Here is a 9,826-nt window from a genome sequence, read left to right as displayed (position 1 = left end):
ATCGATTGCATTCGAAGCATAGCTTGATCCAGTTTAATCGTTATAAATTGTATATAAATGCCATAAATATTAGATAAGTCGATAAGTAACAAAAATTTTGGGGACTTTGCAAGCTTAGTTTAGCAGTATATTTCATAGTTATTGAGGGGACTTAAATCTCAACCAGCAGCCGGGTCCTTCTTGGTCTTCTCCTTCTTGCCCTTCTGTTTCTCGGCGGCAGCCAGCTCCAAATCAATAGGAGCGGGCTTGACGAACGGAATCTCATCCTGGAACTTGGCCGGCAAGTACCTCTTCAGTGGCTCCGGCACCTTGATGCCAGTCTCTGTCTGATGGGTCTCCAGGATGGCGCAGATGACACGAGTGGCGGCGCACATCGTGGCGTTCAGCATGTGCACGTAGTCGACGGCGGCGTTCATCTTCTTGGTCTGGCCATAGCGGACCAGCAAGCGACGCGCCTGGTAGTCCAGGCAGTTGGAGCACGATACCAGCTCTCTGTAGGCCCCGCTGCCGCCGAACCAAGCCTCCAGATCTAGCTTTTTGGCGGCGGCGTGGTTGAGGGCACCGGATACGATGTTCACCACACGATATGGAATGCCCAGGGACTGGCAGAACTGCTCCGCATTGCCGATCATCTCGTCCATCATCTCCCACGACTTGTTGTCGTGCGGGGAAGTGAGCACGAACTGCTCGACCTTCTCGAACTGGTGAACACGGAAAATTCCACGAGTGTCGCGACCGTGGGAGCCCACCTCCTGGCGGAAGCAGGTGGACAGACCAGCGTACTTAATGGGCAGCGATGCCTCCGGCAGCCACTCATCGCGGTGGTAGGCGGCGATGGGCTGCTCCGAGGTGGCGATCAGGTATTTCTCGTCCACGCCCACCTCCTCGGCCTTCTCGCTGCCCTTGCCCACCACCTTGTAGAGCTCCTCGTCGAATTGCGAAAGCTGGGCCACCTCCTGCATCACCTCCTTGCGCATGAAGAAGGGCGTGTACAGGGGCACATAGTCACGGGCGTACAGCAGATGCAGGGCGTGCTGGATGAGAGCCTGCTCCAGGAAGACGGCGGCTCCGGTGAGGAAGTAGCCGCGTCCGCCGGACACCACAGCTCCCTTCTCGGCGTTCATGCCGTCGATCATCACAATGAGGTCCACATGCGAGTACTTGCCACGCTTCTCGCAGTCGCCGAAGGTCCGCTCCACGCGGTTCTCCTCCTCGTCGTTGGACACGGGGACGGACTCGTGCAGGTGGTTGCCCACCTCCCGCAGCGAGGTGTTTCTTGTCTGCTCGGCCAGCTCCAGGGTCTTTTGGTTCTCGGTCATGGCATTGTCGATGAGGATGCGCAGCTGCTTGATTTGGTTGACGGTCAGCGGCTGCAGGGTCTCGGCCACAATCTCGGTAAGGTCCTCGGTCAAGCCGGCCGGCAGGTCCTCGCTCATGGCGCCCACCGGCTCCTTCTTCTTCATCTTCTCGCCGATCACCTTGCTGCAGACGTTCTTCACCTTGTTGAGATTGTCGGCGCGGTGACGGCACTGACGCCACTCCGTGTCCTTGGCGATCACCGTCTCCACCAGCGCCACATCCTTGAAGCGCCTCTTCTGGTTATCGCGCACGGCGTCCGGGTTGCCGCCCTTGTCGCTGCGAAACAGATCCAGATCCAGCACCATGTTAGCTAGGCTTTAGTTAAGTCTCAATCGCGGGGAACAGCTTCGATTCGCTTGGAGTTCGTCGGCGTTTTCACAACGTGGCTGGTCTTTTGCGTCAGCTGGGCAACGCTTCCAACACTGGTAAGTAGGGTGCTGGGAGGGTGACGAAGTGCATGGTGTTGACTCATCAGAAAGATCATGAGTGCTCTCGAGACCTTAACCCATTTTTTGTCCCCATTTAAAAACTAAAAAAAATTAGATTTCTAGACTTCTTTAAAAGCAATAATTTTTAAAATGTTAAATGAATTTTTAAAAAAACCTGTTATATCTCCATGTCTAATAAAACGAACTGAACCTTAATATTATTTCTATAAGCTTATCACTATAACTAATAATATATAGCATTTCAATTAAAAGCGTTTGAATCAGTTAAAAAAATGTACCGTGTAAAAATGACCGTAACAATACTAATTCTTGAAATAAGAATTATAACATAATTATTAATTAAATACAAAATATCAATTATTTTTTTGTTCTCATAAAACCAAATGCAAAATAAGTTTTTATTTTAAATTTATTAAAAGAAATCCATGAAGCTTACATGTTTTTCGTCACCATGTCAAACTAACCTGTCACCGTTTCCCAACACTACCTGCTTTTCCCCAGCTGTTCAAAAACAGTCCAATTGGAGAAAAGCAGCGAAACCCTTAACAGATATCGCCCTCAACGATGAGCTTTATTGACCAGGAAGTTACGGAGTTCCGGGCGAAATGTGAGAAGCAGGTGCCGCACACAAAGATCGTAATCTGCTCCAGCTCCCTAATCCGGGTTGACATCTACCCGGAGCGGCCCAACCGTTTGATGACCGTGTGTCTGCGCTTTCCGGAAAACTATCCGCAGAGCACTCCCATCCTGGTGGAGCTCAAGAGTCGTGTGTATTCCGACATGCTGCTGACGGAGCTCACCAGGCTGATCGATGACTACGCCAGGGACTTCCTCGGGAAGCCACAGGCGCTCCTGGTCCTGGCCTTTACCCAGCAGTATTTGACGGACAATCCCCTGTGCGTGTGCCTGGACGAGATCAAGCAGCTAAGGGCTGACATCAAGACGGGAGGCACGGAGAGCCAGCTGAAGCTGAAGCAAAAGAACCGCAGCGTGGAGCTGGTGGCCAAGGGAGGCCGCTACACTTACAGAGTCACCGCCGTCGTTCCGGACAGCTATCCCATGCAGAGTGTGGAGCTGCGCGGTCAGGAATCCAATCTTCCGGCCGTGCTCGTGCGCTACCTCAACGGCCAGTCGCGGGAGATAGCCCGCCAGTGCGTGGAGCCGCCAATCCGGCTTAGCAAGGAGCAATTGGCCAATTTCCGGCCAGTCAGGAGTCTGCAGCGCTCGCTCAAGTTCTGCCTGGAGGCAACCCGGGACTTCCACATCGAGCTTTGCCCCATTTGTGATAGCACCGTGCTGCCGGAGTATCCGGAGGATATAGACGCCGATGACAATTCGGACTTCTTCATCGAGCGCGTATACTGTGGTCACCTGTTTCACCAGGGCTGCCTTAAGAAGTACCTGTCGGAGCCACCCTTTCCCAAGGGCGGCAAACTATGTCCGGCCCAGCGTCGCCATCCGCGCTCTGATGCCCAGACCTATATGGGAAGGCCCCAGGGAGGCGGAGCCACCGTGTCCCGGGCTCCGGACGATGCTGTGTGTGGCATCAAGCTGGCCCACGATCGTTGGGTGGTCAGCGTAAAGACGGCGGAGGCTCGCTGGGCCCAGAAACAGGCTCGCCAGCGGGAACTGGAGGAGGTAGTGGACTTCCTGCAATAACAGAGGGTTCAACCCGAGAACAGCTTACTGTGTATGGTTATGTATTTTGTGATTTGTATTCGAATACGCTTATATTGCTAAAGATGAAATAAATAAAGTGAAGATGAAGTGCGACTAGGTTGGTCTTCTGTGTATCCTGTCAACGCGATGTAAACACTCCTGTGTTACAGTCTTTTGTTTTTACAGATTTTCAACGAACTATACTATTGGAATACACATATATATGTATACCACTTTATGGTATAGTAAAATTACTAAACATTGTTAAAGTTAAAATTGAATTCTATCAAATTCTGCAGAAGTCTATAAGGAAAATGGTCTGTTAAAAGAAGGTCCCTCTTCTCATATCAGGCGGATTAGAAACTATAACCGGGCATTGTAGTTTGGTCTGGGATTAGAGAATACTCTGGAAGCCCCTTGTCTGCAGGCTTATTTGGCTAAACTTCAGAAATCCGTGACTATTTCGTCGTCCTCGTACCGCTTGATGGGATCCCCCTTGATCAGCGATGAAATGAGGCTGCGAAGAGCAGGATTAGTAAGAATTCAGAAGTGGTGTACAACAATGAACTCACCAGTACAAACCCACGAAGAACATGACGAAGTAGTAGCCTAGGTAGATCATACAATTCCTCAGGTGGACCTTCAGCAATCCCCGACTGTGTATGTCCACCGGATCGTAGACTCCCAGGCTATCGCGTCGCTGGCGATGGAGTTCGTAGAACAGCCAAACAACCATCGGCAGGTTCACCAGAAACATTATCCAGTGGCCGCCAAGGAGCAGGAGCACGCACAGCAGGGCGTGGGATCCGAACTTGGGTATCACCCAGAAGTTCAGTCGCCGGCAGCACTCCTGGGCATTCAGGTAGTCGCACTCCAGATCCGCCAGCGTCAGGACCTACAAAAGTCCACTGTGAAAATGGTTTTCTTTTATAAGAAATGCGAACTCACATAGTATATCAGGAGCAGGAGGATTGCTCCATAGACCAGCAGGGTGATGCAGAAGGTGGCGGTTTCGGGCAGAAACATAATTGCACTATAGATCCACTTTTTACTTAAAGATACAGGATTCTTCTATTTTATTTACAGATTTTGCACCATCTCGCGTTTGATTTGCTTCCAATTAAGAAAACGTCCTATAAAATGCCATACTGCGTTTTTGGAAATAGTTCTGTATAGCGGTATCGCGATTTTGCAACCCTTATTAACGGCTGTTTTTTTTTTGAATTTGTATTATTTTGTAATCTGTCAATTTTGAAATTAAAAATAATAATATTGAAACTAAAAAATAATATTATGAAAATGCCACAAGAAGGACGATGGTAGTTCCTGGTAGAGTTGAACATCTAGATCACAAAAAGAAGACTACAAAATTCTATATAGATACTTTTTTTTAAAGATTTGTTAAAGCTATATCTTCCAGGATCAGAGCTGTGAGAGTGCTCTCCGTGTTACGACCGGAGAAACCAACCATGCACATTGAGCATCATGGGAACGAAGTGGAGCGATGGGTACCTGGTGTTCCTGTGGCCACACCAGTACCCTGTCTGATCTGGATCTGATTGTGCAGGTACCACACGGTAAAACTGCAACTGGTAAAGAATAATCTCATCTCAAAATCTCATACAAAGATCAGTCCCTATCAAATAAATTAAAAATCCTAAAAATTTGGCTTTGAATCGTACAAATTATTAGTTACAACGTGTTTGTTCAGAAAATATTTTTTATTTATTGGATAAGATAGAGACTTCCCAGTTTGTTTGCGTACACATTAATATTTAACATTCGTCGATTTTTAGTTGAGGTTTTTATTAATTGTATCAATGAACCAGTTGCGGAAGAAGACAACATCTGCATAGATTCCAGGGTTTAGCCGTCCACAATCATATCCCTTGGAAACTATACCAATGAGCTTCCGATCCGGTAAGCTAACTAAAGGACCGCCGGAATCGCCGTTACATATGGTCCTGCCAATAGCGTCGGTACAAATAACGTGCTCACCATAACTATTTTTACAAACAGTGGGATCATATAAAGCCACATGAACGCCTTGTAGAATTGGCCATCCGAATTTAGCGCCGTATCGGGTGTCTCCCCATCCGGAGACAAAGCTTATATTTCCAGCCTGAGAATGTTTTTCAGCTAGCGCTATTTTCTGTACATAAGCACTGAACTTGAGGGGTGACTCCAAAATCAGCACAGCAACATCATACGTCAAATGAGGATATTTTTTGTATTTAGGATGGGATATGGCTTTCAGAACCTTTACCACTTGACCACCTTTACTCCAATGTGAAGATCCAGCTCGAACTGATAAATTCCCAATGGGAACAACAAGACAGTGAGCAGCAGTAAGGATAACCCGATCACTATATATACTTCCCCCGCAGAAGTGATTTGCATAACCTAACAGTGACACTTGCCAAGGAACGTATTCGATGGGAATATGGTGGCCTCCGACAATCCTTTCCTCTGGCTCAGGGATTCGTGCAGCGGAAGCCAGGATAGCAATTGCTGACAAAACTATATACTTGAAAAACATCTTAACTTTGTTTGACTCGAGTTCACGATGTCTGAAATGAAAATTGTGCCACTCTTTTATACAACTATCTGGGGACAACCCCTTAGTGACGGCAATAACTCATTCCTAAATATAGCCAGGGTCTATAAGTTAGAGAGTTAATGGAGAACTTATCTTTCTTTCATTTTGTAGCTGACTATTTTTGGTTCAATGATTATTTTGTTTCTAAAGACCATTGTAAAATATTTTGTTCATAAATTTTAATATTATTTTTAGAATAAATACTATACTAATAATATATCTTTATCATATTATTAGTTTCTTTAGTTAAAGAGCTACATTTTCTAAGTTTTCAAAGTAAGTTCTTTTACCATGACTATACTTGACAAAAGGAAGAACGCAATTGTCGGGTGCATCGACTGTGAGCTACCCGTAACTCGGTTGAGGGACCGCAAGGGAAACGCAGATATGGAAGCAGTTAAGTTTGGGGCGATTTGTGTGCACTTTGCTGAAATGAACTTGCGCTGCGCAAGATTCTCTAGATTCTGCATGCTTAATCCCAACTAGATTTTATAGTTTCCGAAATGTATTGTTTCCAAGCATTTATACCACCTTGAGATCAAAGCACACTTCTGCCGGAAGTATAAGATCCTTAAAATATAAATATTTATTACAACCGCCAGCATCAAAAACGCTCGACAGGACAACCCCACCTTCGCCCACTCATCCGCCGATCGATGATCTGATTTGTAAGAATCCTCTGGGTGTGGACAGTGGAGCTCAACTTGGGATGGCGACCACTGGCCAACAAACAGGACGAGTTCGTTAACTTTGACTTCCTGGAACCCGCAATGTAACCAGAATTCAGACCCGAGGAGGAGCCTACGGAAGTGTCACCTTGTGTTGCGTTCTCTTCTCCTCGAAAAATCTGGTGTTGAGATGACCACGTATTCGAAGGTAACCAGGATGGTAATAGCATCTGCACAAACGGATTCCCACAGCCACTGCCCACGTCATGGGATCAGAACATCAACTGGAGAATAGAGACCATGGGACGCTTCGAGTCTTATCGTATGAATCGATTATATATTGGTGATTGGGATTAATCTTACTTAAATTATTTACCCTTGCAACGTGTGCAATCTCTGTGAGGGAACTGAGCTAAGCAGCACTGTGGCCAGGTGTCCCTACCTAAAATCCAAGGGGTTCAAACTCTCCAAACCTCTGTAAAGATCAGTTCCTATCAAATCAACTGAAAATCAGTAAGAGGATTCTAAAGATAGATAAACTATTTAAGATCCTTCAACTCTGTTTTAAATTGTTTAAATTGTTAGTAATAATGTATTTCTTCAAAAAATATTTATTTTATTTATTGGAGGAGATAGAGACTTCCCATTTTGTTTGCGTACAAACTAATATTTAACATTCGTCGGTATTTGAATTGAGATTTTCATTAATTGTACTACTAAACCAGTTGCGGAAGAAGACAACATCTGCATAGACTCCAGGGTTTTCCTGTGCACAACCATATCCCCAGGAAACTATGCCAATGAGCTTCCGATCCGGTAAGCTCACCAAAGGCCCGCCGGAATCGCCGTTACATACGTCCCTTCCAATAGCGTCGGCACAAATAACGTCCTCACCATGAGATCTCTTACAATCAGTGGGATCAAGTATAGTCACATGGACGCCTTGCAGAATTGGCCAAGTGAAATTTGCGCCTTCGAGAGTATCTCCCCATCCGGAGACCAAGGTAACATTTCCAGCCTGAGAAGGTTTTTCGGCTATAGATATTTTCTGCACATCAGCACTGAACTTGAGGGGTGACTCCAAAATCAACACAGCAACGTCGTTGAAAGAACAAGTGTGGCAATATTGCTCATGGGGTATGGCTTTCAGAACCTTCACCACTTGACCACCTTTTCCCCAATGCGATGATCCAGCGCGAACTGATAAATCCTCAATCGTTACGTTAACAACACAATGAGCAGCAGTAAGGATAACCCGATCGCTATGTATACTTCCACCGCAGCGGAGTACCATATTATTTAACAGTGACACTTGCCAAGGAACATATTCGATGGGAATATGATGGCCTCCAATAATTCTTTCTTCTGGCCTTGGAATTCGAGCACCAAAAACCAGGACGAAAATTGATAAGGAAATTATACACTTAAAGAACATTTTAGCTTTGTTTAACTCAAGTTCTCGAAGTCTGAACTGAAAGCTGTGCCACTCTTTTATAGAACTACCTGGTACAGCCAGAGTCTATAAGTTAGTGAGTTTATGGATAACTTATCTTTTCACTGACTATTGTTCCGCATCATTATCTCTGCCGACCGAGGTAATGCATTTTCTTTCTGAATACCATGTAGGTCCGCATGTGCCGCTGTATTTTAAATAATTACTTATGACAGCCTTTAACATATAACTTCCTCATTTTTTTCAAAGTATGAAATACTGATTAAGAGTGCACAGAAAGAAGACATTGGTCCGTTTGTGGACTGTAAAATAGGCTACTCATTACTCAACGAGTTACGGGTAAAATTATATTCATTTTAAAGGATTAAAATCATAAGTTTCACTATAAAACAATATATGTTTTTAATACTCAAAAGCCTTAAGAGTTTCAGACCCTTAAAAGCCCTTTCAATGATCGTTAACAAGAGAAATATCTTAAAACTTCAATCCCGCCATGAATCATATAAATTAAGAAAAGAAAATAAATTACGAATTAAGAAAAGTATTTTTGTTTTATTAGAAAAATCGAATTTATTTGTACAAACTTCAATATTAACTGACAGTGAAATCACTGAATAATTTCATTGATTGTTCTATTGAACCAGTTGCGGAAAAAAACAACATCTGCATAGGCTGCAGGGTGGCCAATACCACAATTAATTCCATGGGAAACAATGCCAATGAGCTTCCGATCCGGTAAGCTAACCAAAGGACCGCCGGAATCGCCTTGACATGTGTCCCTTCCATGAGTATCGGCACAAATAACGTCCTCACCATATCTATTTTTACAATCAGTGGGATCATATACAGCCACATGAACGCCTTGTAGAATTGGTCATCCGAATTTAGCGCCGTATCGGGTGCCTCCCCATCCGGAGACCAAGCTTATATTTCCAGCCTGAGAATGTTTTTCAGCTAGCGCTATTTTCTGTACATAAGCACTGAACTTGAGGGGTGACTCCAAAATCAGCACAGCAACATCATACCGCAAATAAGGATATTTTTGGTATTTAGGATGGGATATGGCTTTCAGAACCTTTACCACTTGACCACCTCTACTCCAATGTGAAGATCCAGCTCAAACTGATAAATTCCCAATGGGAACAACAAGACAATGAGCAGCAGTAAGGATAGCCCGATCACTATATACACTTCCCCCGCACATGTGTACCGTGTTATTTAACAGTGACACTTGCCAAGGAACGTATTCGATGGGAATATGGTGGCCTCCGACAATCCTTTCCTCTGGCTCAGGGATTCGTGCAGCGGAATCCAGGATAGCAATTGCTGACAAAACTATATACTTGAAGAACATCTTAACTTTGTTTGGCTCAAGTTCCCGATGTCTAAAATGAAAGTTTTGCCACTCTTTTATACAACTATCTGGTGTCAAGCCCTAAGCGACGACAATATCTCATTCCTAAATATAGCCAGGGTCTATAAGTTAGAGAGTTAATGGAGAACTTATCTTTTTTCGTTTTGTAGCTGACTATTTTTGGAAAAATGTTTATATTATTTATGAAGACCATGGTAAAATATTTTCTTTGTGAACTTAAATACTATTTTAAAAATAATTACTAAACTAATAATAAATCTACAT

At 44.6% G+C, this 9,826-nt stretch overlaps 5 protein-coding genes and 1 pseudogene across 5 annotated transcripts; 1 reads left to right on the top strand and 5 right to left on the bottom strand.

Moving 5' to 3' along the window:
* Positions 1–5: 5 nt before the first annotated feature.
* On the bottom strand, positions 6–1,775 carry LOC119547128 (serine--tRNA ligase, cytoplasmic). The gene has a single exon (XM_037853841.1). The coding sequence runs from the start codon at positions 1,662–1,664 to the stop codon at positions 159–161; it is 1,506 nt and encodes a 501-aa protein (XP_037709769.1). The 5' UTR covers positions 1,665–1,775; the 3' UTR covers positions 6–158.
* Positions 1,776–2,282: 507 nt separating this feature from the next.
* Positions 2,283–3,581, top strand: LOC119547129. The gene has a single exon (XM_037853842.1). It carries the CDS (start codon positions 2,373–2,375, stop codon positions 3,465–3,467), a length of 1,095 nt encoding a protein of 364 aa, XP_037709770.1. The 5' UTR covers positions 2,283–2,372; the 3' UTR covers positions 3,468–3,581.
* Positions 3,492–4,586, bottom strand: LOC119547130 (protein cornichon homolog 4). The gene is made up of 3 exons (XM_037853843.1): positions 4,416–4,586; positions 4,040–4,362; positions 3,492–3,984 (listed from the first exon to the last, which is right to left on the bottom strand). The coding sequence occupies exons 1-3, from the start codon at positions 4,491–4,493 to the stop codon at positions 3,912–3,914; spliced, it is 474 nt and encodes a 157-aa protein (XP_037709771.1). The 5' UTR covers positions 4,494–4,586; the 3' UTR covers positions 3,492–3,911.
* Positions 4,587–5,169: 583 nt separating this feature from the next.
* Positions 5,170–6,015, bottom strand: LOC119547921 (trypsin alpha-like). Its single transcript, XM_037854962.1, has one exon. The coding sequence runs from the start codon at positions 6,004–6,006 to the stop codon at positions 5,260–5,262; it is 747 nt and encodes a 248-aa protein (XP_037710890.1). The 5' UTR covers positions 6,007–6,015; the 3' UTR covers positions 5,170–5,259.
* A 1,314-nt stretch (positions 6,016–7,329) lies between these two features.
* On the bottom strand, positions 7,330–8,184 carry LOC119547919 (trypsin alpha-like). Its single transcript, XM_037854960.1, has one exon. It carries the CDS (start codon positions 8,167–8,169, stop codon positions 7,405–7,407), a length of 765 nt encoding a protein of 254 aa, XP_037710888.1. The 5' UTR covers positions 8,170–8,184; the 3' UTR covers positions 7,330–7,404.
* A 528-nt stretch (positions 8,185–8,712) lies between these two features.
* Positions 8,713–9,585, bottom strand: LOC119547920 (annotated as a pseudogene).
* Between the last annotated feature and the right edge of the window lie 241 nt (positions 9,586–9,826).

The sequence above is a fragment of the Drosophila subpulchrella genome, chromosome 2L, assembly GCF_014743375.2.
Source record: "Drosophila subpulchrella strain 33 F10 #4 breed RU33 chromosome 2L, RU_Dsub_v1.1 Primary Assembly, whole genome shotgun sequence".
Classification (NCBI taxonomy): Eukaryota; Metazoa; Arthropoda; class Insecta; order Diptera; family Drosophilidae; genus Drosophila; species Drosophila subpulchrella.
Note: the sequence above shows the minus strand (reverse complement) of the source record. Positions and strands in the feature narration are given on the sequence as shown.

Coding starts and splice junctions, on each gene's coding strand:
- LOC119547129 (XM_037853842.1), top strand. CDS start 2,373: ATGAGCTTTATTGACCAGGAAGTTACGGAGTTCCGGGCGAAATGTGAG.
- LOC119547128 (XM_037853841.1), bottom strand. CDS start 1,664: ATGGTGCTGGATCTGGATCTGTTTCGCAGCGACAAGGGCGGCAACCCG.
- LOC119547130 (XM_037853843.1), bottom strand. CDS start 4,493: ATGTTTCTGCCCGAAACCGCCACCTTCTGCATCACCCTGCTGGTCTAT. Junction 4,363..4,415: donor TCCTGCTCCTGATATACTAT/GTGAGTTCGCAT, acceptor GGACTTTTGTAG/GTCCTGACGCTGGCGGATCT. Junction 3,985..4,039: donor TTCTTCGTGGGTTTGTACTG/GTGAGTTCATTG, acceptor TGCTCTTCGCAG/CCTCATTTCATCGCTGATCA.
- LOC119547921 (XM_037854962.1), bottom strand. CDS start 6,006: ATGTTTTTCAAGTATATAGTTTTGTCAGCAATTGCTATCCTGGCTTCC.
- LOC119547919 (XM_037854960.1), bottom strand. CDS start 8,169: ATGTTCTTTAAGTGTATAATTTCCTTATCAATTTTCGTCCTGGTTTTT.